This window comes from Ruditapes philippinarum, unplaced genomic scaffold, assembly GCF_026571515.1.
Source record: "Ruditapes philippinarum isolate M1 unplaced genomic scaffold, ASM2657151v2 ctg13_1_1_1_1, whole genome shotgun sequence".
Lineage (NCBI taxonomy): Eukaryota > Metazoa > Mollusca > Bivalvia > Venerida > Veneridae > Ruditapes > Ruditapes philippinarum.
In genome coordinates, this window is record NW_026856696.1 from 173,279 (window position 1) to 200,000 (window position 26,722).

General features: G+C 33.9%; 1 protein-coding gene across 1 annotated transcript; it reads left to right on the forward strand.

Annotated features, from left to right (window-relative positions):
- Positions 1–25,938, forward strand: LOC132747394 (uncharacterized). The gene is made up of 4 exons (XM_060736766.1): positions 1–134; positions 12,510–12,711; positions 13,001–13,042; positions 25,764–25,938. The coding sequence occupies exons 1-4, from the start codon at positions 80–82 to the stop codon at positions 25,870–25,872; spliced, it is 408 nt and encodes a 135-aa protein (XP_060592749.1). The 5' UTR covers positions 1–79; the 3' UTR covers positions 25,873–25,938.
- Positions 25,939–26,722: the final 784 nt, after the last annotated feature.

Here is a 26,722-nt window from a genome sequence, read left to right on the forward strand (position 1 = left end):
TGATAGCAGATAACATTGTATCATAATGCTCCTCGTGCATTCGTTTTAGCCACAAAAGCTAGTAGTATTTTATCCGTACATGAGAATGCCTAACTTGTTTTTGTTTATCGGTGTTGTATTGTTTGTATTGTCAGGTAATTATATCATTTCTTATTAAGTTATGTGATATAACAGTTAATCAGGTAAGTTTTCTTTTCAATTTGTTTCATTTTCAGAAAGAGAAAACTTACAATCTATTAAACTTTACACTGGGTTAGTCAAAATATTTTAACGTGCTGTGTAACAACTCACTTAAATTCAACAACAAAGTGCGTAATAGTTATATTTCTAATTTTAAACATTAGACAAACGACCGTACTTTGGTGTCATAAAAATGAAATCAATAAATATGAATTTTGGTGATATATTAAGTGAATTATATATTTACATTTACAATAACTATCGTTCCATTTGTGCAGTAATAATATAAACTAATTTTATACACTTATTCATGATGGTTCTTTATGCAGCATTTTGATAATTGCCAATATAAGGTGACTTATAGGTCCATTGGACCTAGTGTAAATGCGGCTACTCTTAATTCACATGCATCATATCGTTGATTTTATACACATGTCGCTATGATAAATACATTTCATATTTTATCAAATGTGTGTCATACTTTTAAGATAATGTCTTCTTATTATGATTAAAGTTAAACCATTTCCTCTTTTAGGCAATTATCACATAATTAAGATCACAGGGGGCTAATACAGTGTTTGGATGGTATATACTGCTTGATGGTGACCATAAATTGAGATTTAAGTCATATCATAACCAGTAACCTTATTATATGTATATAAATATAGACAAGGGGCAGTACTCGGTAAATAGAGAATTTTCGATCACCCATACATTCATTCGAGATTTTCCTCTAATTAAATAAAAAAAGATTTCCACAAAGTATATGCGTTGCATAGCTTATTCAATCCACAATTGATAAACACTAACTATATTCTGATTCTCTTAGCCCACATTAACAAATTTATTTTAAACCGTTAACTTCTGTCACAAAATTGCATGCTCGTATTAGATGTCGCAACACCAACTGCTAGGGGGCGTGAGGGATGTTGCATATTTCCATTATCCATCATGTACAGACTTAATCAAACCGAGTCTGCAATTCTCTTGTAATTTTGTTGTGATTAATGCTTCCGAGGGATCACTTTGTTTCCAGATTTTTATACTTCACAACAGCAGGTGTCAAGTGCTGTGTGGCAGCTGTAAAAAGTTGCCCCGTACTTAACTTCAGTGTTGTTATATTTGTCTGGTCTTTCGGGATCATTGATACCAGCACTATGAAGTGTTGAGAATTGAGTATCGCTCAAGCCGATGCCAGGGGGCGTGAGGGATATTGCATGTTTTCATTATCCCTCGTGTACAGACTCAATCAAACCGAGTCTGCAATTCTCTTGTAATTTTGTTGTGATTAATGCTTCCGAGGGATCACTTTGTTTCCAGATTTTTTTTCTACGGGTTAAATATCAATTTTAAAAGGGGGAGGTACAAATAAACGCATGCAAACAATAACACAACATAGTTTCTATTACCTACCTGTGCAAATACTAGTAGTCGTGAAGCGCTCTACATTCGTCTGTTTCGAACGAATTCTTTAAATCAGTCCAGAACTCTGCTTCGGCGAAGACATTTTGAAACTCTGGTCACGTGATAAAGCCGGTGTTTGGTTCTCGTTATAAACAAAGTTCATACCGAAATGGTTGTAAAATGCGATCTGAAAAGAGTAAGCAATGTATACATCAGCTGTTTTTGTAAAAGCAAATTTTTCTTTGTGAAAATGAACTTTTACCAGCAAAGGACGTCTTCTGTTAGGTAGAGCTGGTACTGGAAAGAAAATCTTTTGTGTTAGAAGAAATTGTCAATCGCCTTCGAAATAAGGGGAAAACAGTGCAAATAACACGTGCAACAGGCATAGCATGTTGTGTATACGATGGGAATTCATGTACTATCCATCAGTTGTATCATAGTTTGGAGACCTTTCTGTTGAAAATGTGTCAGGGTTAAATCGTATACATATACATGCACAGTGCGTTAACTGGAGTGCGGGTATTAGTTACCCGCACTCCAGAGCATGCCCATTGATTGGCTCAATTTTGCTGGGGTTTACATATTGTGACGACAGAGAAAGGGAAAGCGACAGAAATGTCATATTCAGATGTTCGTTCATTGGTTCATTTTTGCCGGGGTTTCATATTGTGACAACAGGGAACGTGCTTTTATGTTTGACTATGATACAAAAGAGAAAGAACACCAAAACACTCGGCAATCTGATTAATACTCGGGGGCTACGCCCCCTCGTACAAATCAGATAGCCTCGTGTCTCGGTGCTCTTTCTATTACTTAACCGGAATTTTTCTGACCGGCGCCCTGGGCCAGGGGAAATTGTAGACGTTGTGAAGAATAACAGGAAATTTTAGTATGTGCTTGACAACATACTATTATTCTAGATAAATGTTCATTGATAAATCAAAAGTTATTTGGCACAATCAACAATGTATGCAAGATCCAAGATCCTAAACGTCCTTTTGGTGGAATTCAAATGATTTTTTGTGATGACTTCTTGCAATTGCCTCCTGTAGAAAATTTACCTCACGGGGACAGTGGCCGGTATTGTTTTGAATCAAATGATTTCAGTATCTGTTTTACACACATGGTAATATTAGAAGAAAATATGAGACAGACTGAAAGTAAGCTTTTGCAAACAATCATTGGAGTGTTTGATGGCTATGTTTCTCCAGATATGGAAATTTTATGTCAAAACAGGCCACTAGATAATCTGACATCACATACAGTAAAGTTGTTTGCCAGGAACGAGATGATTATATTAAGCACTGTGTTTTAGAATTTCCTGGCAGTATGTATAAGTCTGAAAACAATGGCAACGCGTCAGACTTATCCAAAATCTCTGTACCAAATATTCTGTGGCTTAAGATAGGATGTCAAGTTATATTAATGCGTAACAATGTCTTTATTGATAGAATAACTTCCCATTATTCTGATTTGAATATGACAGAGTTATGCTCCTTTTTCAACTTAGAATGTTTTGGCTAAGTCAGTCAGTCCTTTTTATTCATAAAGCTTTTATTTTAGTGTCAAGCACTGAGAAATGTCAAGCACACTGTCTTTCTGAAAGCTCTTGTTTTAACCTGCATTCAGCAGAATTCTGTGTTGAAAAGCCAATTCTTATGACTCCCTAAACTGGTTTAAACTGGAAATATAGGTTTTGTGTTTCTGTTACAAAATTACGAAATCCGCTTACCTTTATACCCTTATAACTTTGAAGTTTGAACTACTGCAGCTAGCCGTAGCTGGTGTTACTTTCCTATTTTTTTTCGAAGAGAACTTCAGTCACACTCGAATGTCCTGCATTTGATTTTCTGGACACAACATTTTGACCTGTCAGTATACTGTTGATGGTTCTTCTGTATTGCAGAGCATTGGGGTTACTATTTGCCCAATTGTAAGTTGACCGTTGCTGATTAAAGATATTTTCTGTTACGTCAGAGTTGACTAAAGCACGGGTAATATGTATGTTGCTTGACCGTTTTAGTGCCGTGTGACATAGAAGCACAAAGCATTAGATACAGGCGTGTATGTCTTCATGACAATGTTGAGACATCAAAACTTTTTAGGTTTATTATCCTTTTCATTTCCAAATTTTTCCCATTCTAAAAACCAAACACTTATTTCATTTAGTGTCACAAGTCAGGGATCATTGATAGTTGCTATTGGTTTAAAATCGCGAAATATTGAGATAATTTGGGATGTTTTCTCTAGAAATTTAATTGCACCATCCAAAATTTCCTCTTTTTCACCTTGTGTGTTTTGTTGTGTTGGGCTTTCTTTAGGGATTCTGCTTTACTCTATTTTATTGTCACATCCGTGTTATTTGTGCCGTGTGGCGGCTGTAGAAAGTCTCCCCATACATTTAATCAATGATGTTATATTTTCGATCCTTGAATATCGTTCAGCACAACATTATTGTTGTGTAACCATGTTATTTGGTACTTTTAGTTTCTTCTTTTTGGCCATTTTCAACTTGGGTGGTTTAGGGCAAAAGCATTCTTTTACTTGGGGACCATACGCCGCTTTTCATGGAATGGCACTACTGTGTCACATTGAAGGTTCAATGACAACCGCCGTATGAACACATCTGCGGATGTCTCTAAATTCAAAATTTCACCATTTCGTGTTAAATAATGAATTCTGCTTAAGCCGGTGCTAGGGGGCGTGGACGGTAACTTGTACTTTACGGTAACTTGCACTTTCCAGTACCGTCCATGAACAGGTTCAATCAAACCGAGCCTGCAACATTTCAATTTTGTTGTGTTGGGCTTTCTTTAGGGATTCTGCTTTACTCTATTTTATACCTAGTAAATAAATTAAGCATTTCAGAATTGAGCACTTCCTCTGCAAGGTGGTTCTTCATTTCCTGCTGATTATCTGGGAACATGTTTTCATTTGAAAGTTTTTTCTATGTAATTGCAAGCTATTCTGTATGTCCCATCTATAGCAGTCTACAAGTATTTTCCATTGTATAGTAGAACCATTTATTAAGTTAAATTACGAGTGTTTTTTTTGCGTGGTACCAGTTTGACTTATTCCACTCTTCAAAATATTATTTCGGATTTTTTTCAAAACATGTGATACATCCTTGGTGAGAATTACCGTTTGTGATGTAGTTGGACTATTTCATTTTAAATTATAATTCGACTTAGAATTTTCACCAACACACAAATGCATAAAAGAGCGGTTACTAACTGCACCGTCTTTTCACGTGTGAATTACATGAAAACCATATGTCCAAAGATGTTACACTACTTTCAAAAGGATGCTGTATAACTCAGATGCCTGGATACCATCACTTACAAAAAGAGCAAAAGGAAACAGGAACCCAGTTACTCCCAGAAACAGCGTTTGCATTATATGAGTCTCTTAAGTATTGTCTACATTTCCTTTTCTGAGGATGTTACACTTGTCCCATTCCACACTCAAGTCAGTGAAACCCACTAGCTCAACAACATCACCATTTTCCGAACTGATTGAATTGACATCTCGTCAAATATGAATCCTCCCACCAATCCTTCCTCGGGGATTCCTTTCCTTTTTGCTTCCTCTAACATCCATTCAAACATTGAAGGATCAAAACAGAGATCTTGTTTCAGTTTTTTTTTTTATAAAACTAATGTTGTTGCTGATGGAAGAAAGAGAATCTTTGAAGATAACAGTCGTTCATAACTGTGTGGACTTCTGTTAAAAATCTACAGGCATGTCCCTATAAATGATTTCGACCACTGTCTGCCTCTTGGGTCGTTTGAAATAGTGAAAATGAATTAACTAATTCAGTATTTGCATGTTTTAGCAGGTGTTTAATTCTTGTAATTTTATGATCATTAATATCATTGCTTTGGCCTGTACATGGACTTTTATTTGGTTGAAAATGTCATTGTTCTACAAGTTCTACATGTGTTGCTTTGTAAAGCAAATCCAACAGCGCAATTGCATGTTACAGATCTAATAATTGTTCTTAATGCAGGTTTTGATTCTGAAATTTGTCCATTGTGTGAAACCTACTCATTTTTATAGATTGCTTGTGTATAATTCCATCACAAATATGAAGGTTCTGCACTAAAGAACATTTAACGGTAATACTTGATTCAGAATATTCAAATGTATTGTCAATGTCAATCTTTCTCAAATTAACACTCCTTCCAAAAACATTAAGTTTCCAGATGCCATTGTCATGGAATGATACTGTTTTAAACACTACCATTGGCAATACAGTTGCTTTCTATGTGACATGACACAATTTTATCTGTTGTCTTATTTATAGTGTATGTATGAATTATGTGCTTTACAATATCTTCAAGAGAATGTCCAGTTGCTTTAATAGGTGCCATTGGCTTTAGAGACACTCCTCTATATAATGTCAGCCATTTACCACTATGTCCTCTCGTTCTTACACGTTTTACATGCGAAAAAAGTTCTGTCAAACCTTCAAGAAGCACTCTCATTCCAACAATGGGCTGAGAAGACCTGTTATTTGTTCCAGTTTATATGTGTTTTATAACGCATTTACTTCTATTTCACTTTCTGCATCAGAATGCAAACGTGACATTTTGCTGGAAAGAGATAAATATATTTAAATGGATTTGTAGTTATGCTACAATTCTATTTATTTAATAGAGAGGGCAGATTATTCCAAAAGCAAGATAGATAGGGTTATGGTTCTTAAACAATGCACCCTCTTGTCATTTATTTAATATTTTAAAGCTACTTTCCCACATATTGTTGTTTTAATTTCAACAGGAATGGTCATTAGCATCACCGTATCTGTTTACAGTTATAAAGCATGCGTTAAAAAATACTTATCAGTTTCCACGAGATTAACATGACTTAAAAATTGTTATTCTTAACTTAAAAAGAAGTGTAAATACCATTGCCTATACTTTGATCAACTTTTTGAAAAAAAAAATAAATAAAGCGTTGCAACGGTTTAAAAATATAGGAGAATAAAAGTGCAAAAACTTTAACAAGTGGTACTGCCTTAAGTTTCATGTAAATCCATAAAATAGATTTTGAGTTAACCACCAGTCATTGACAAATGATGTAACTTTTCCAAAAAATGTTGACATAGAAGACATTGATATTGAACATGATGAGGAAGAATTTGACAGGGAAAATGATAATGTTATACAGAATATAATTCATGAGGAAAATGAAGCATCAGATTTCAATATTCCACAAGGATTTGATATTGATAGTGTCATGCAAAACATGACTTACAAAAAGGAAGTGGCACAAACCCATACTATTATAAACGGAATTATCAGAGGTATTGATAAACCTAGGTTAATTAAGTTTGTGAAAAAAATGCTAGTTTTGTAACAAAATTAACTTGGAACAAGACGGCATCATGTGGCATACCCAAACAAAATATTGTAAGCTTTTATAGGGAAGTGTATGAGTACAGAGCAGGTGGTGATTATAATCTTAGTTGTTTTACGTTCTTTGAGACTGAAGAATTTTCAGATAACCATATGATTGTGTACTACAATATACTAGAAGCAATGAGGTTGTTTTTCCTGAAAGAGAAAGTTGATTTTCTTGAATAAGGAAAGAGCCACATTATGAAAAGACATATAACTGATGCTTCAAGGGCACGTATCCGTTATGTTTCATGGTATTATCTGGCATCTCTCAGGAAAAAATATGCTCGTATGCAAAAAAAAAGTCATTTGTGTGACAACTCTAAGCAGGGCCAATACATTTATAATGATGCGAAGTGGAATATTTTCATTCTCAACCTCCTACAAGAACATGAGTTCTATTTAAAAGAACACAATGATGAACTAGAATCTTAATAAGTATGTCATTTAATGTATTCACCAATGTGAACCCATTATTTTGGTTTTCTACGCTTTATCGTCAAGAAAATATATAAACAACATTGTACTGTTTATTTTTTCGCCAATATTTACATTGTTTACATGTGGTATTAACCCGGCTGATGTATTTACCGCTTATGTTATACTGGGAACCATATCTCCTTGAGCGAGAACCAATGAAAGATCTCGATACACCGGTTTATCACATGACAAGAATTTCGCCGAAGCAGATTTCTGCACTGAATTGAAGAATTCGTTCGAAACAGACGAATGTAGAGGCAATAGAAACTATGTTGTGTTATTGTTTGTTTACGTTTATTTGTACCTCCACCTTTTAGAATTGATATTTTACCCGTAGAATTTGGTGTTGCGACATATCGTACGAGTAAGCAATTTTGTGACCGTAGTTAACGGTTTGGAATAAATTTCTTAAAGTCGGCTGAGGGAATCAGAATAGAGCTAGTGTTTATCAATTGTGGATTGAATAAGCTATGCAACGCAGTATACTTTGTGGAAATTTTAATTTAATTACTGGAAAATCTCGCATGAATTTGTGGGTGATCGTAAATTCTCTATTTACCGAGTAATGCACCTTATCTATCTTTATATACATATTATAAGGTTATGATTTGAATGTAATTTAAAGGTCACCTTCAAGCAGTATATACCAACCAAACACTATGTGGGTCCTATGTGATTAAGATACACTAACACTGTGAATTACTTGTAGCCTTATTAACACAAGTCGAGTCAAATATTTATTAGCATAAACATATAAACCTGTTTTCGCCAACACATCTTTAGATTAGGTTAGATTAACAATAGTGATATGATATTGAAAAGGATGACAATTTAAATTTAAAGTGGCATTTTCATGTTTTCACAAAAGATGGACATATTTAGATACATACACATACCATACATGTCACCTCAGCCATCCATATTCAATATAATACATACTGAATATAACAAATAATTTTAAGAAATGCACATTTCTGTTATACATCAACAATTTCATTTCTCTTCTTCAATGCGAGATAAACAAATTTTAAATGTTTTACTAGAACAGATCTTTTGGGTGTTGACATTTATAAGTTTATTGCATTTATTTATATTAAGCCATGTATTTTAATAACTATCTAACAGCGTTGAACGTAATTCGTAAAAAAAGACATACTAACAAAAATGATAGTCTGATTCAACTTAATTCATATAACATCTTCTACATTATGTCTTGATTGTGATAATATTCCTATATCGACCTTCTTCATTCACTAATTTGTGTGATGAGCATTTAAATAACTAGCTGAAATAAAATTTGACCTAAATTCTCTAAAATAACTAAATTTAGAAGACGAGCCATATTTAGATTACTATTGTCGTAAATATTAATTATGTATTCTTTGAATAATACATATAACATTCATTTCTGATATTCTATCACACTTCCACAGGTAAGAATCATATATTGTTATACGTTACATGCAATAAATCATTTTGTCTCTGAAACGTCATTAAGGTGGTTCATTTAAAAGTACAACTCTAATTAAAGCAAAATGTGTAAAGGCTACTATTTCTTGAAACCGTAAAACTTAATACTAGATTTACAGGATGGGACATGTTCCATTTTGTTATTCTTGCTGTACAGACATCCCACGATGGCAAGTGACCGATTCCCCAATGGTCCCCTGTTAATGTGTTTAATCAGGTATGTATATTAATATATATACAGTACCTGGTTTAATGATCGATAAGGGCTAAAATGTAAGCAAAGAACTAAGATGGAGTAACGAGAATGTTTTATAAAACGCTTGGTCAGCCCCCAAGTTGTGGCATATTCGAACCCCAAATTACTCAGAAAATAGACTAAAACGTTTTGAAAAAAAAAGATGAATTTCCTTCATTATTCATGAACAAAAAGTAATACCAAAATACAGAACAGGCTTTAGGATGCTCAGTTATTCCATTCATTCCAGGACATGGTAATTTCCGAAAAGCTTTTTCATGCTATGCATGGCAAAACCTTTTTATATAAATAATATCCTTAATTGGAATAGTTAAATAGTTATATATACTTGAGTAAGGCTTATTTTTTATTTCATACCAAAACTTAATTATTCTTATTGTACGTTCTATAAGGAAATTAACCTTATTCACCATAAACTGCTGTACTGTATGTTTGTTGTTTAACATTATTTCGAGTGTTTATTTTAGAGCCTTTAATTAACCGCGTTCTAAGTCCGATGATATATAGAAACCCCATATTTCAGATCCGTTACATAAAAAATGTTATACAGTTATACATGTACTATTGAATTAAAAGTTTCAATCTTAATTTATATTTTCTGAGAGGAAATTCAGAAAAAGAGCCTTAAAAGCGTGTGTAAACAATGCTTTTTGAGCCTTAAAAAACTTCCATGAGATGATAGAGTTACTCCTTAATAAATAAGTGTTAAACTTGTTTCAAAATTGCATTATCAAACTTAATTCTTAATTGACGTCAATACCCCATTTCCTACAATAACTATACAATCTATTAGGTAAAATGTGTAAGCCTTGCTTAGAGAAAGAAAATAAAGCAGTATCTTCAGCAAACAACAACATATTATTTTGTAACTACTCAATCATTATGTTTAAAACATCTATACTATTTTCAGCTAAGTAATCTTGCATATAATTAATGAACATTATAAGCAAAAAACGGAGATAATGGCTCTGTCTGTATCAAGCCCATGTATATATAAAAAAGTCAGTTAATGAGCCAATATGTCGTACACCTAATTTTACAATATTATACATACATCTTAAAAATTTTACATTTTACTTGACACACCAATACCAATTGATTAGAACCAAATATAATTTCTATAAATTAAATCAAATGCCTCAAATGCAGAATCTACAAATACAGTTTACAAGTTTTATCAAGTTTAATAATCTTATCAATAATAGAATTTTGTACCAATATGCAGTCAACAGTACTTCTACAATCATAAACCCATACTGATTATCTGTTCTCTGACAATTAACGAAGTCATGCCAAGATTACCGAGCATAGTTTTGAAAAAAAGTACTTGTTAGCGAAATACTCATTTAAATATTTACTTCATTGGGATCACATTCTTCAGACGAGGTTGATAAGATTTACTTGTGAAAATTTGATTAAAAAGATTACACCATATTGGAGATAGTAAATCATTACATTCAATAAAGATTTCAGGTAAAAAAAGATTATTCTCTTTTGTTCCTATTCAGCGAAGAAACAGCCATAGTTACATGTACCTCCTCTATAGTAATTTCTTTATCTAGCATATCAACTTATTTTAACATAACATCATCAATGTTAATACACTGTTCAGCATCATCATTTGAAATAAATTTTGGCTGTTATAAATTTTTAAAATGTGTAAAGAAGAATTGCATGCAACACTTTACAATCGGAATCTTTCTTACTATTTTTTAAAAATAATTTCCTCCCAAAATAATTTCGGAGGGTTTTTGATAAATTATGCATTTTATTATTTTGAGCACAGTGATCTTCTGTATTTGCTCTTCTGTAATTTGTCCAACTGTCTGATGTTAATCAAATTTTCCATATTAAAGGCAGACTTACAATTTGAATATAATCTATTTGCATAAACAATTTCTTTTCTTGCATCTTTGCTATTTTGGTCAAACCGTTGACATAAGTTTGAGCGACCTTTAAATTTGATGCCGTATTTTATATTTTACAACAATTGCCTGCATGTGCGGGATGTTCTTTTCCTAATATGCACACGATAGATCAGCGCTTTATTTTTCACACCAGGAATTTACAGTTTGTTTGCACAAAAATAAAACACTGTTTCCTTCACAAAATTCGGCTCTCTCTCAAACTATAAAACTCCGCGAACATCATGCAAAGTTCCGCTAATAGACCGCATATCATATGAGTGTAATTGACAATCACCGGAAAGGCTTGTATCATAATTGACATTTGGTTGGCATAGCAGGACATTCGAATAACAGGGTTTGTAATATAGTATGCATAGCTCGTTATTGCAAATGCAGAGCTGGACATTTCAAATGCCGATCTTACTGGATCTTTAGACATTCGATATGCATAAGTTAACATTAGGAATGTAAAGCTTCAATAAAGAGCTAAGCATTCGCTTAACCTACACCAAAGCAAGGCATAGAAAACATCAAAACTTGCTTTCTAGTTTCAAAAGGTAGACTAAAAATTCATATGTTTTGTTCATGTCATGCGTTTTGTTCAAGCAAATATTTGTCTTTTCGAGGAGACAACCGGATTTACGCATGATTAATTTTAGCCATGTTCCACGAAAAACTTACTTCAGCACATGAAATCAGACAGTTGTAAAGCCCTTTATTTGTATATGGAGATAAGAAAACATTGTATTGCCATCTTAAGATAATGTAAATAGAAATGATTTGCAACAAAGCAAGAAATTCAAAATGGATCCCGAAGTCCCCGTATATAACAAATATACTGGACCATTATTAACGCAAGAAGGCTTATTTTTCGCAGTGATAATATCACTTTTGTTAGTTCATTGAACTGCTGTCTGGTCTTTCGTTTGTACGGTGTGATAGTGTGATGTTGTTCATTTCACCGACACTTAAGAAAGTTGTGTGACGTGTTTTAACTTTCCAGGTAGTTCGGGAAGGGTAGTGGCTCTATCCAGGTGCGAACCTATATAAATTGTACGGATGTATCTTATATCCTGTCCCACCAATATATAACTCTGGGCTGCGATGTGTCTAAAAATCTTTAAGTAATGCCTAATGGGAGCAAGTATTAAAGGAACATATAAGAACATATTAGTGACAGATTACCTATGTAGTTATACTTGAAAATTGATAAGCCCTTGCATTGTGAATCTGCTATTAGAATATATACATAAGGGATATGTTACTAAAACGGCATTTAAGGGAAGCGGATTATTGATTAATCTAAGACAGATTATATTCGAAATCAGGTTAAAATGATTACTTTTGAATGAACGAATAGACTAAGAAGCATAGGGTGTTTTGTCAAGTTATATTTCTGTATGATAATAGGTCAGAGGTCAGAAGCCTTGGATTGTTGTCCAGGTTACAGAGATGTTACTGGAAAAGACCATTATCCAGAACTATGCATGACATACTGTTGCGTGAGAGTAGGTTTTAAAGTTACAGAATGCTGCGACGATTACAAATGGCGGATACCTATTTCTGACAAAGAAACTCAAAATTGTTACAAAGAATGGACCAAACTGCGTATGTAAGTATATACGTCACTCTTTTCGGATATTTCTATATCAATTTTGCAATCCTTAAACCGTGTGCTCTGTAAACTGTTAGAGCTCAATTATCACGGTGTGTAACATTTCTGACAGATTTAGATTATTTCTTGATGTAAAACTCATTTTGGTTTTTGGCAGGTTTGATCTGAAGTTGCCAAAATAACTTTCAAAAACCTTAGACTGCTGTGCAGGTTACAAAGAGCTATATGCGATACACTGTATCTTAAGAATAGGTTTTAAATTTAAAGAAAGTTGTGATGATTTCAGCGTGCAGGCAGCTACAACTGTTGATTGGCTAATTCAGCACAAGTAAGTATATTTCATACATGTACAGTAACTTTGATATTTCCCATCCATCAACCATTCTAAAACTGATTAACATGTTCGCCAAATTCGACACTCTCCGTCATATATTTCTTTATTAAAATTACAATCCTTTTACTCTGTGCTTGTTTTAGTAGCGCAATAACCACGGTAAGTAATCGTTATTTTGGAATTTTTTTTTGGCAACGGGCTGAAAATGATTTAAATTGGCAAAAATAACTTTTGAGCCTCTCTGAAAAATCGATTTTAAATTTATATTTTAACAAATGATGTATGATACAACTATCAATCACGGGACATTACAGTGTTCAGTTTATTATTTAGTTTATATTTCAGTTTATGAAACAAAGTTAACGTATTAACCAGTTTGCTTTAATAGATTTAGTCGAAATTCTTCTGAAAAAGAAGACGTATTCAAAGTGTTTTACCCTGATAACAAGAGAAATAAACCACCAGGTATACATTGGTCACACTTTCCCTTCATGACCGGGAATTTAAATCAAAATAAGCAAAGTCTAAGTAATAAAATTGTTAAAGAAACAGGTATCAGTAATATTGCTTGAGTGAAAACGGTCTGCCAATGAATCAAGAAACGGGTTAATTTCTTAAAAAGATCAATTACAGTATGTCCATCCTTTGTTTTCTGTCCCCCGCCTTTTCGAAGAAAAATGGGGGATATAGAAATAGGCTCCGTCCGTCCGTCACATTTTTGTGTCCGGTCCGTAACTTTGTCATTTATCAAAGGAATTTGAAATAACTTGGCACAAATGTTTGTTTTAATAAAACGATGTATCATGCGCAAGAACCAGTTCCCTATCTCCAGGGCCAAGGTCGTACTTGCTCATTCAAGGTCAACATTGTCTATTTTAGGCAATTGACCTTTTTACAACGCGATCCGTTGCTATGAAAATTTTACAGAAAGAAGTATTTTCCCGCGAATGCGCAATCTGCGTTGGGCAAAAGGAGCGTCGCTGACATGTCTTGTACTAATTCCAGATGAATAGCATGTGTAGTGAAACCGAAAAACAGGCATACGCAGACTTTCTGCCTCTCTTTATTTTCTTTTACATAGAGTGGTCCGAGAAGGTCTATGCCAGTCCTGGAGATCGGAGTTGTTTCTGAAACACGCGCTTTAGGCAACGGGGCCATTGTTGGCAATTTACATGGACCTCCTTCTATTTTACGACATACATGACATTCTTTTAGAACTTTGCACTACCATGCGGAATCCAGATATTGAATCTTATTTCACTTAAAGTTTGTGACATGCCACTGTGCATTAACTTTTTATGCGCTCTTGTTGTAGCCTCCCTCCGCAACTTAACATACCGTTTTCATCAATAGAAACATATAATTGTTTTGCTATTTTATTCGTTTTTTTTTGAGGCAATAGAGTTAAAAACATCTGAAAATCTTTACTTTTGCACATATTGTTGCCACATAAGCACTCTGCTTCAGCTAACTGTTCACTAGAAATATAACTTCTCAGACATTTCTAACCACGTATTTTGTTCACGAATCGTTTACACCAGGCAGTGACTCTTATCAATCTCGTTGCTGATGAGTAGCTAAATTCGTTAATTCGAAATGGTGTTTCATTGTGGACTGAAACCACATTTAGGTACTTTTGAATGCTCAAAGGCAGTTTCAACTTCTTTAAACAACCTATAACCTTTTCACCAGGCACAAAATTTTCTTCTACATTATCATTTTCTGTTTGGCCACTTATCTATTGGTAATAACAACCATTTTGGATCATGCCACCATAACCTGTCTTTACAGAGATTTGATCAATCACATCCTCGTTTAGCGATGTCTGCTAGATTTTGTTTTGTATTCACGTACCAAAGACTAACATTGACGCCTAATTTCCTTAACTTTATTTTCTATAAACACTGGTAGAACTTTCTTAGATGATATTCAATTGAGCACACATAACGAATCTGAGAACAACACTTTTGAAGCCAACGGTAGCTTAATCTGTGTTTATACGTAACTCAAGCACCTTATGCCTATCAGAACTGCCAATAGCTCAAGATTTGGTATTGTCATGCGCTTTACCGGAGCAATCCGAGTTTTAGAGAATATCTTCTGTTACAAAAAGATGGATGTTGCATACGCTTTATTTGAAGCATCACAGAAACATACTAACACATATGTTGTTAATTTCCGTTGGTTCCGTTGGTTAGACAATGATACGTATCTCTTTAATGCCACACAATATATTTTTATCAAATCCCATTTGATCTTTAATTAGCCATTCACTTTTACCGTCTGCATCTAGCTTATCATCCCAATCAAGACATTTATTCAAGACCTTTTGAAGTAATACTTTTCCTCTCATTGTAACGGGTGAAAACATTCCCAAAGGATCGTAAACAGAAGCGTGTTGTCTGAACACGTATCGTTTTGTCATTAAAAGTTCTTCGTTAATGAGTTCAGATATTTGAATAGCAAATTTGTCGTTTTCGTATTCCATGTATGACCTCATTATATGATAGATCCTCTTTTGCTATTTTTTAAAAAAAATTCTTTGTTGTTACTCATCCATTCTCGTTCGTGCATTCTTGCGTAACTGAACATTGATTTAGCACTTTTGTATAGAGATATCGCCTCTTCAGTAGTGTATGTGCCTGTTACTAAATTTTCCTTATATATATTCTCTTTTATTTCATCAGCTAAATATGTTCCGTATGAGTCTAAATGACACTCGACTGTAGAAAGAAAGGACTGGATATAACGCCAAATGGTAAACGTCGGAATCTTAATTCTTTGATATGGTCCTCGTCAACTTCATGTTCTCTATAATTTTTGAAACAATAGAATCTGGTTGCATCTCCTTCCGACAGCTGTAATTTTACTTGCAGAAAGGCTTTTTTCGATGTCAGCAACAATTCCTACCTTTGGTATCCTAAATCTCAAGAACATACCACACAGATTACGTAGAAGTACTGGACCTCTGTATAAGCATTCATTGAGGCTTCTATAAGCTTTTCTAATCCTTTCTGACGCATCGTAGACGATCCTCAATTATTTAGTTTTCTTATGTGGCTTAATGACAACATGATGTTGGATGAAATGTTTGATTCCGTCGTTTGTCATGCGATCAATCTTTTAAATTACACCCTTTTCCAACTGATCCAGAATCACAGCATCGTATTTTTGCAGTAACTCCGGTTGTTTATCAATTTTATTAATAAGCGATTTCAATCTCCCTTAAGCCAATCCACTATTTTCAGGGAGATCAGATATATCTTCTTTCAGAGGCCATGTAACTTGGTATTGTCCGTCTTCGCGTTTGAGGGTCTCCTTGAAGTTTCTCATAGCTTTTTAATCATCAGTATTTTCAGTTTTATCTGTAATTCCTACTGATTCAATGTTCCAGAAGTCTATAAAGCTCGGTGTAATTGGCAAAACTTTATCAGCATCAGTTAATACACTATTTTCACCGAGCGTATTTCAAAAAGGATGATCAGCAAATTGATATCATCTGAATTTTCTACTATGTCGCAAACATTCGTTCTTCCAGTTATAAGCTTTGACAAGAGCAGGTTTAATCCAGAATTCACTAAAAGATTTCTGATTCAATTATATATAGATAGTAATTATTTCATTTCCAATTAAAAGATCAATTGAACTGAACTCTTTTTCTGTAGGAATGGTATCTGCTAGAATAAGATTTCGTGTAAGTTCATATTATCGCTGTGATTGTTCCTTTTTTACCGGATTGCGTTGTATTACGCCACTTACAATAGGCACAATATTTGCTGTAAGGTTCATGTAATTTCCGGATTTCAATTTGACTTTTACTCTAGTTGTTTTCGTTCTAATTGGTTTTGATTTTTCACTTCCAAAAGTCACCAGATGTAATTCTTGCTCACCTTCCTCTTCTGCCAGTGACTTCGTAACTATGTCCTGTGCGATCCTGAATCTAAAATCAAACGAACTTGTTCACATTTATCACCTTCCTTTCCTTAATTTCTGCAAAGCTGTCTGCTTCAAGACCGTTTCGTTTGACGAAAGAAGTCATACTTTTCAACTTTTCTTTCTGTATTATTTACTGCCCCAGAAAAATGAATAGGTACTTTTACTGAATGTTTTGGAAATTTATTTTCGCATAGGCTTCTATGATGCACATTTGCTTTTCCGCAATATACACATGTCTTTGTACTCTTACAGTCATTTGCCATATGGTTATCTTTTAGGCATCTGAAACAACTACATATTAGTTGCTTCTTCCTTTCTTCAATTGTTTTACATTTATTACGCTTATCGCTACAGTGAGCTTTTTCACAGACTCTACAATCTTTAGTAGGAACAATTTTCTATTCACTCACAACTAGAGCACTTGCTATGTCACGTTTTGTAGCTTGTTTTTCTTGTACTTCTCTGGAAAAAAGCTGATTTTGATATTTGAAATCCTTGCATCTTTTCATTTGATTGAGTTGACGTTTACAATTTATCTTTATCTGCCTTCTCTTTCGACACAACATATTGCCGTAATATATCAAGTAAGATACGTATCGACCATTTCTTGTCTACACCTTTAAGTATTACAAGCTGCAAGAAACCATCACTAAGTATTTTGCTTCGGATCATCAACACAAAAGCATGTTGATATATACTTTCATTTAACACTTCAATACTCTGCCGATGACGTTCAACTTTATCAATAAGTATCTAAGACTCTCTGTTGTATTCCGTGCTGTGGCTAAATCTGTGAATATCAATAATTTCCCATTTGTCTCCAAATCGTTTATGTAATATTTCAATAGCCACGTCATAATTATCATTCTACAATGAAAGTCCCGCTATTGCGTTTCTAGCTTCACCAGTTATTTTTCCTTTCATACAGTTGCATTTATCAATATTTGATAACCTTTTATTACCATGTATGGCACTTTCAAACGAGTCCCAAAATTCTGTCCACTGTAACCGATTTCCACTGAACGAAAGTATATCTATCTTTGGAAGCTTCAGTGCATCCTTTTGTGATTATGTTTGTGTCTTTTGGTGTTCAAAGAATTCCTGTTGTATTTGCATTTGAATTTCACTTATTATCTGTTGATCCATGAAAAATTCATAATGAAGTTTACTTTGAAGTCACACATCTTTTGTACAGCACTTTGTTTAGTTTCAGGAGTACTTTGTTCCTTTACTTTAGGTGCTTCAAGATCTTTCAGTTTTTTTTGGTAATCAGATGAAGCTTATAAAACACTGACCATGCCTTTTCCGATAAAGTACAATCGTTTTCAACAATTTGCTGTGTCATTTCATCACCTAAGGCTTGTGATAACTTTTCTGACTGATTATTAAAGCTTTAATATATGAATTTATTTTTAATTGACATTCATTCACTTCTTCTTCAACAAACTTCACATATTGCTACGATATGTTCTCAAGATCTGTTTTCAACAAACGTAATCCAGCTTGAACTTCTTTGTCCAGCACATTAAAAAATCTTGTCCGAACGACCTTTACGTATTGCAAATTAACGTGAGTCATTTTGAAGCAGTTTGTTTATTTACTTCAGTTTCTAGATAAACACTTTCATACTTTTAGACAAGCAATGACCTTACTAGCAAGAGTCTTTTACACAGTCTCGTATTCATCGAACAACAACCTTTATCTTTATACCTTTTAATTTCCCTTCGCTTCCGTTAACAAAAAAATTAACCCAGATCCCACGGAAATACACTGACTATTTGTTTATTTTCATAAAGCATATTCCATTCTCAAATTGAATTTATCATAACAAACAGTTTACTCACATTGTTTCAAGTCTGCTTTCACAAATTGACTTTTAACATTTCCCGGGGTCCGGCGCTATATTCAATGTGGCGGAGAATATTTCTATTTGCCCTGATCTCCTTTGTATGCTTTAACTCCGCCATACAATAAACATTATATGAGAGTTTGATTTTTAGGAGTGAACAAGTCCAAAAGATGATGAATATTTAATAATTCCAAATATCAGCAAATAATACTGAATTAGACATTTTCAAAGTAATTCAATTCTAAGTATCACTTTCACAATAAATCCAAATTTAAGTTAACATCCAGAATAGAAAATTATGTATCCCTGAACAACTTTTATCAGAACTCTACTCAATAGTAATTTGTTACATCTTATATAGCAAAATTGATTCCCGCCAAATAACACATGTTTATCTTTAAGGCCGTGTCTACACCTATTCAAGTTTTTACATGTCATTTAGATAAGCTAAATAAATGGCCCTTTCAACATTTTTTCACAATTTTTACTGAAATGTCTTCTTAAGATAGCCCAGGATTTATACGTTTGTCTTTGCAATATTATCATGTTTCTGTAAAATGTGTGAATAAAAAAGGCGGGAAAATGATGCAATTAGCTAAAACAATGGAGTAAATGAAATGCGTACATTCTTTTAAAAAAATTGAAAAAAATGTGACAAAAATTTATTTTGATGCAAATTCTTTATTTGATGAAAGTTAATCACTAAATTATTTCACTAAGATCATTTTAAATCCATTTTGACTCTACTTGAAAAAGAGCTCTTTTTTATTTTTTTTACAATGTATTTATTTTTAGCAGCGTATAGATTTGTTCCTTTGACCAATACATTGTAAACTTTTATTGAAATTCAAAGGTCATGTACACTGAATCAACAACAAAAAGTCAGAAAATAATAAAAATAACAGCACTATAACAACTTCGGGCACATTTTTTGTGTCAAACTGGTGTTATCAGTGTCTTGGCAGCCAAAAACTTGTAGAAAAATAGAACCTGTTCTAATTTTCTTGCAAGAAATTATCTTCATGGATGTCACATAATTTCTCTTTAAAAACCATTCAAGTAGGGTGTCTACACTATCCAGTTCAAGAGAATATGATACTTGCATTCAAGACTTGGATCTAACACCCTGCTGTTTCAGTTTAAATTACTGATAAACAAGGGTGCCATAGTCACAAAATACGCCCGTTTACGAAAGCTTTAGATGGAGATGGAGGCATTATGGATAAGTGTTATCTAGCAAGCAAGTTTTTATTCTTGACACTGTGTTGTTAAATGAACCTTAAAACAAATCAGTAGGGAAGATATGCACAGGATATGTGACCTTGACCTTGGTCGCAGGGACCTGAATTTTATGCACAGCACTCAGCCTCACAATGATGAACATTTGTGCCAAATTATATTGAAATCCCTCTATTCATGTAGAAGTTTTGCTCCAGACAAGCGTTTTTCAATGAGCTCTAAGTGTGACCTTGACCTTTGACATAGAGACCTAGTTCATGTGCGTGACATGGCTTTTCATAATGGTGAACATTTCTATGAAATTTCATTAAAATCCCTCCATGCGTGTAGGAGATATGCTCCGGACAAAATCTGGATATTTCATCATCTTTAGTTACCTTGACCTTGTATATATTGACCTAAATTATATGTATCACAGCCATAGTCTTGATAATGACCATTTGTGTTACAATCCCTCAATAAATGATGACTAAATGGTCCATATACACATCTTCATATTTTTATCTGAACTTTGACTTCTATGTGTGACCTTAACCTTGGCCGTAAGGACCTGAATCTTGCGCGCGACACTCCGCCTCACAATGGTGAACATTTGTGCCAAGTAATATTGGAATCCCTCTATACATGTGGAAGTTTTGCTCCGGACAAGCATTTTTCAATGAGCTCTAACTGTGACCTTCACCTTTGACCTAGAGACTTGGTTCATGTGCAGGGCACTACGTCTCATGGTGGTGAACAATTCTATAAAGTAACATTAAAATTCCTCCATGCATGTAGAAAATATGCTCCGGACAACATCTGGATATTTAATCATCTCCAGTGACCTTGACCTTGCAAATATTAACCTAAATTAAATGTGTCACACCTGTAGTCATGATAGTTACCATTTGTGCTACAATCCATCAATAAATGATGACTAAATGGTCCCTATACACATCTTCAAATTTTTATCTGAACTTTGACCTCTATGTGTAACCTTGACTTTGGTTGCAGGGATCTGAATTTTGCATGCGACACGACCTTAACCTTTGACCTAGAGACCTGGTTCATGTGCGCGACACTGCTCCTCATAGTGGTGAACATTTCTATGAAGTTTCATTAAAATCCCTCCATACATGTAGGAGATATGCTCCGGACAAAATTGGACGCCGCCCGCCCGCTCGACCGCCCGCCCGCCAGGGGCGTTCCCATAATACGTCCCGTTTTTCAAACGGGCGTATAAAAAGTCACTTAATGATACCGTGAACAGAGGACTGTTGGTCATTGAATTATTAGTCCCGATAATTTTGTATATCTATGTATTTTAAATATCAATTCAAGTTTTAAGTACTTACCGCTTTAATTCATCCAAAATCTTCTATTTTCTAGGTGTCATGACTTATAATCACGTCTTTTAAAGCCTTCTACTACGCTAAATGTTGTCTATATTTAAGGTGCTTTTGCACTACGCAGAATGCGAATGCGCAAAATGCGACATCGTTTGCTATGGAAAAAATGTACTGTAAAAAGGTGTATATGTCGTGTCCGGTCTATAACTTTTTAAAGTTTTTTTTTATAAATACATGTACTTGCCATAATTGTTCATGATATTAAGACATTGTGTCATGGCCAACAATTGGTCACCTATCTCCAAGGTCAAGGTCACACTTGGAGGACAAAGATTAAGGGTATATTTTGAGTCCGGTCCGTAAATCTTTCATTGATCAAAGGATTTTGAAAATACTTGGCACAAATAGTCACCATAATAAGACAATGTGTCATGCGCAACATATGCATCCCTACCTTCAAGGTCAAGGTCACACTAAGAGGTCAAAAATTAACATAGTCTGTTAAAGGGTATATTTTGTGTCCGATCTTGAACTTCTTCATAGTTCAAGGATTTTGAATAATAACTTGGTACAAATAGTTACAATGATAAGACAATATGTCAAGTACAACACCTGCACCGCTATCACGAAGGTCAAGGTCATACTTAGAGGTCAAAGGTTAACATGGTTACATGGTATATTTTATTTTCCGTTCATAACTTCTTCATAGATCAAGGGATTCTGAAAATACTTGGCACAAATAGTCACAATGATAAGATTATATGTCATGCGTAACACTTGTGTCCCTATCTCCAAGGTCAAGGTCACAATTAGAGGTCAAAGCTTAACATGATAGGTTTTTAATTTCCGTGTTTCATTTTGCTTCTTTAATAAATCTATTGTTGCTTTTGCAGATCTAACATTGATCATAATTTTGGACTGAAAGTCCTGAGATCCATACCTTAACTTTTTAAAATAGCACAATTTTATGCTTCATATAAAACTTCACTGAGGCGGGGGACTAGGTAACTCTATTACAAAATTTGTTAATTTAGAAATCGATATGTCAAACTGATCAAATTTCATACACTCTTTACACTGAATATGACTCATTGTTTTCCTTAAAAACAACTGCATAGACGCAATTTATGCCCCTCCGAAACAAAACGATTTGCTCTACTTTCTAGGTAATTGAAGTTTTTACAAGTGTTTATTTTGCTAGAACGTCTTATTGAATGTCTTTACGCTAACAGTAACGCTTCAAATGTAGCCTAAGACTTGGTTTTGTTGTAAGAGAACTTGATGCATCATATGACGTCTAATTTTTTAAATTGTTACTTGTCATTTATAGATATTTGGAGAACTATTGAACAAGTTTACTTCTCTCTGTGTGCGTGCGTGCATGCGCTATTGCGTGTTTTTGTATGTGTGTGCTTTAATATAGTGCTTTCGGTTAAATATTCATAAGTAAACCGTATCTTCTAGACATTTAATAGTGAGTTTACGATTTGGATTATATTTATTATATTTAAATTGTATTTAAACAAGAGTTAAGAAATGCTTTTACACCTTTTTTATATTTTATCGATAGATTTGTAACCAAATGACATAACGTCATCAACATCGAACTGGTGGTTTTACACATACAGCAATTAATAGACTTGGGTTTTTGTTTTGGAAAACCGATGTGGAAGTCACTTCTTATAAATATCAAAGTTACAAAATTGCACAAATTGCTGTCAAAATGGTTCAAATCAAACTAATAATTTCAAATGCCTTGGACGAAAATTATGTTTTTGTTTATTCATTATGGCAAAGTAACTCGAAATATCTAAGATCTGACCTGCCAACATTGCAAATCTTGTAAGTAAACCTACATCTGAAGAAATAGCAACGTAGACTTTCCTCAGAATCAAATGAAATATGGTGAAACATAAAAAACGAATTGCTCTTGCTATTTTGATGCTGAAGTTTGCTCTTTCAAATAAAATCTTTGACATAAGTAATATACAAATATACAATGGCAAAAAGCTGATGATGTTGTAATAGAGAAGGGGTTTTCTGATGTTAATTTTTTTACATCTTGTCACAGTTAATCCGTCATAACAGTGAATTTTGATGGTTGATCTGACGCACATTTCCATTTATGGTAAACTAAATATTTTTACAAGAGTTTCCTTCGTTTGTTCGAAAATGGTCTTACATTGCTAGTACGTGTGTTTACACCAATACAGTTGTTTCGAGCCTGTAAAGGACATGATAAGAATTGTTACTATATATGAAATATCAAAATATAGAAGAGCCGATTAGATATTATTAAGTTCGTTTGTAGAAAAACATAACTCAAAATCGCCAATCTAACTGATCATTTGTGAAATGGCACAAAAATGTGCTGTGAAATTCTCAAGCCCTATTTTACAACCACTCTTACTATAAACGAAATTTTAACAGAAAATATGAGACATATCGGTACGTATTTTCACACATGCAAGTTAAAGGAGGCTAAAATTTGAATTGTCCGGACTGTAACTCCTAATTATCCTTAAAACGGCCATGGTCACAAAGTGAAAGGAATTCAACCCCCACGACCCCCACCTACACCTAAACCCATCCAATTTCTGCGCATATTGTTAAATAATTTGTATGAATCGACATGAATCAAATGAATAATGCTCTGTTTACATAACCATCCTTATCCATCGGCCATAACTCTTATGTTAAAAGGTCCGACAATATCCCCTGTCAGTTTAATCGGCGGAGGATAATAATATGACATACTTAAAAGTTTCCATATCTCAAGATTCCAGGCTACCCAGAGGTCAAGTTTACACATAGGTCGGAAAATTTAACGTCTTGTGAAAAGCATTATTGCGTACAAGTTTTAAAGAAATCCGTCAAGAAAACAGAAAATACGAGTAATTTAAAAAAAAACAAAACCTGACCTTAAATATGCGTAAATGAATGTATTGTTAAAGAAGTTATTGTATCCAAATATGAAAAAGAATTGATTCATTAATGAGGATAATATATTTATCGAGATATTGAATGTAATAAATTTCATTTTTATGACTATTTATGACATTTCCCTTAGTCTATGTGACCCCTATACCATACACAAAGGAAATATATGGTGTATTAGTAAAGCTGAGGTCTCGCTTACTCCCGGAAGTTACTCGGATGATCCGGGACGATCCGGGGTGAAATTATTGTTGTAGTCACATTTACCCTGGCAGCACTACGGTAATTTCCGTATCATCCAGGCTGAGCCAAGGTGAAGCTACGGTTCATGCCGGTGCGTTCCCGGTCGTTCCCGGATGACGCTGCAAGAGCCCCGGTTGACCCAAGAACAGCCCCGGTCGATCCAGGCAGAGCCCTGAACGATCCAGGCAGAGCCTCGATAAAACCCCGATGGATTGAAAATGCGCGAAAATGATTACATTGATACATAATTTTTATTTATTATAATATCTATTATTCCAGAACAGTAATTCATGATGATTTTCTGAAAAATCCTTAAGCAAGAATGGATAGAAGGGAAATGGAAATAATTTTAATACAAACAAGTGCAATCAAGGCGAATTGTCTTGATTCTTTTGAAATTAACAGGGCTTTGCCGGGGCTTTACCGGGATCAATCGTAGCTCCATTGTCATCTTCCGGGGTTCTGCCGGTATCCTCCGAGGCTCTCATACCCAGGACCATCCCCGATTTGTGCCGGCAGAGCTTAGGATGAAGCCGGCAAAGCTATACTTCCGGATCATCACGGACCACCAGTAGCCACGAATGAAATATTGAATTTTGTTATCACAAGGGAAATAACAATCCATCTTCCACTGAACTGTTCTATTAAGAAAAGTTTCGAAACTATCCTTTTAATATATATACTCAAATTGAAAGATGTCGGTGATGTGACTTTGTTCTGGTGTAATACATGTATTCAACTAATTTATCAGAATTCGATGAAGGATTAAGAGATGAGGTCAGATACAAGCTTGAAATTAGTTCGTTGCAATGAATCAATTCGATGCCTTAAATATTAACACGGTTATCATAAAAAACACGTAAACGCTACTACAAAACTATTTACTAAAACCTCAAAGATTGCAACAAATATCGACAAAAATGAATAAAAGAATTTCCTTCAAAATTATAGGAGCCGCCATTGTAGACAATACGATATCTATACGAAAAGTTTAATATTTAATTACCGATATAATAGCGTAAGCACACACATTAAATGATTTTCTTCTAATATAAGGGTTATCTGTGGTAGTAAATACAATTTAAAAAAAGAAATCGACCCCTTGTTTATTTCTTAAATATTGAAAGATACGTCTATGTTATTATTTATTAAAACGCACATTCTTTCTTTTCTTGTTTGATAGATGGGTGATGCCTGTTTGTGGCTTTGTTGCAATCCTGATATATTTGGTTGATGTTTTGATTGAGTTGACAATAATGTTGCTAAGGTACTTGTATAAGAAGATTTTCTAAATGAAACGTTTTGGGAAGGATATACAAAACAAAACAACCTTTACATTTTAATAAAATGAATAAATCATTGAACTTTGTTATTTTTATATGTATTTAAAAAATATGAACATGTACAATTTATTTCTTTTATAATTTAATGGTGCCGACTGTTTTGTTGGATTGCTGGGTATACATGATATACTAGTAGTGTAAAAATGACTGACGCTTGGCCAGGTTTTTTTATTTCGTCGTAGTCTACTGTATAGTATCCTAGAGGGTTTTTTCATAAAATGCTCCAGAACCTCACATGGTATCTTTTAAGGTATGACCATCTTAACGCTTACCTTCGCTTTGAAGAGTATTGAAATAGGCTAATACTACTGTTACACTACATTGAAATTAAGGGGCGTGGGTTCAAACCCCAAAAGGGTCAACTTTCTTTCTTTCTTTTCTTTTAACATTATTTATGTATCTCTCATATCACTTTTGGGAAGAAAAATTGTTTACTTTTGATTATTTAATTTATATAGGTATTTATTGGATAAATGATGCTAAATCTAGTAATATATATGGTGTCTGGTGTTTTAAAAGTGTAATTAATTCAAAACTAGACGGTAAAAGTATTTAATATTTTTCAAGATCAACCAATAAACTTCTTTAAAAATTTTGGGAAACTTTGAAAAACAGGCACTGATTTGGGTAAATTTTAAGGAGTTTTTTTTTAATAAGGCAGGCTCCCTAAGTTGGAAAATGATCAAACACGTGTTGAAAATGAGTGAGGTAGGGTAGGATTTTTATACATATTTCATATTTTGAGCAGAAACCATAATTTTGTATGTGTGGATTGTTAGCGGAATGGTACTTTTTGTTT

Bases quoted from the DNA above. Each gene is read 5' to 3' on its own strand.
- LOC132747394 (XM_060736766.1), top strand. From the start codon at position 80: ATGAGAATGCCTAACTTGTTTTTGTTTATCGGTGTTGTATTGTTTGTA. The intron at 135-12,509 runs GTAATTATATCA...GTATGATAATAG, and splicing joins TGTATTGTTTGTATTGTCAG to GTCAGAGGTCAGAAGCCTTG. The intron at 13,043-25,763 runs GTAAGTATATTT...CTTGTTTGATAG, and splicing joins GATTGGCTAATTCAGCACAA to ATGGGTGATGCCTGTTTGTG.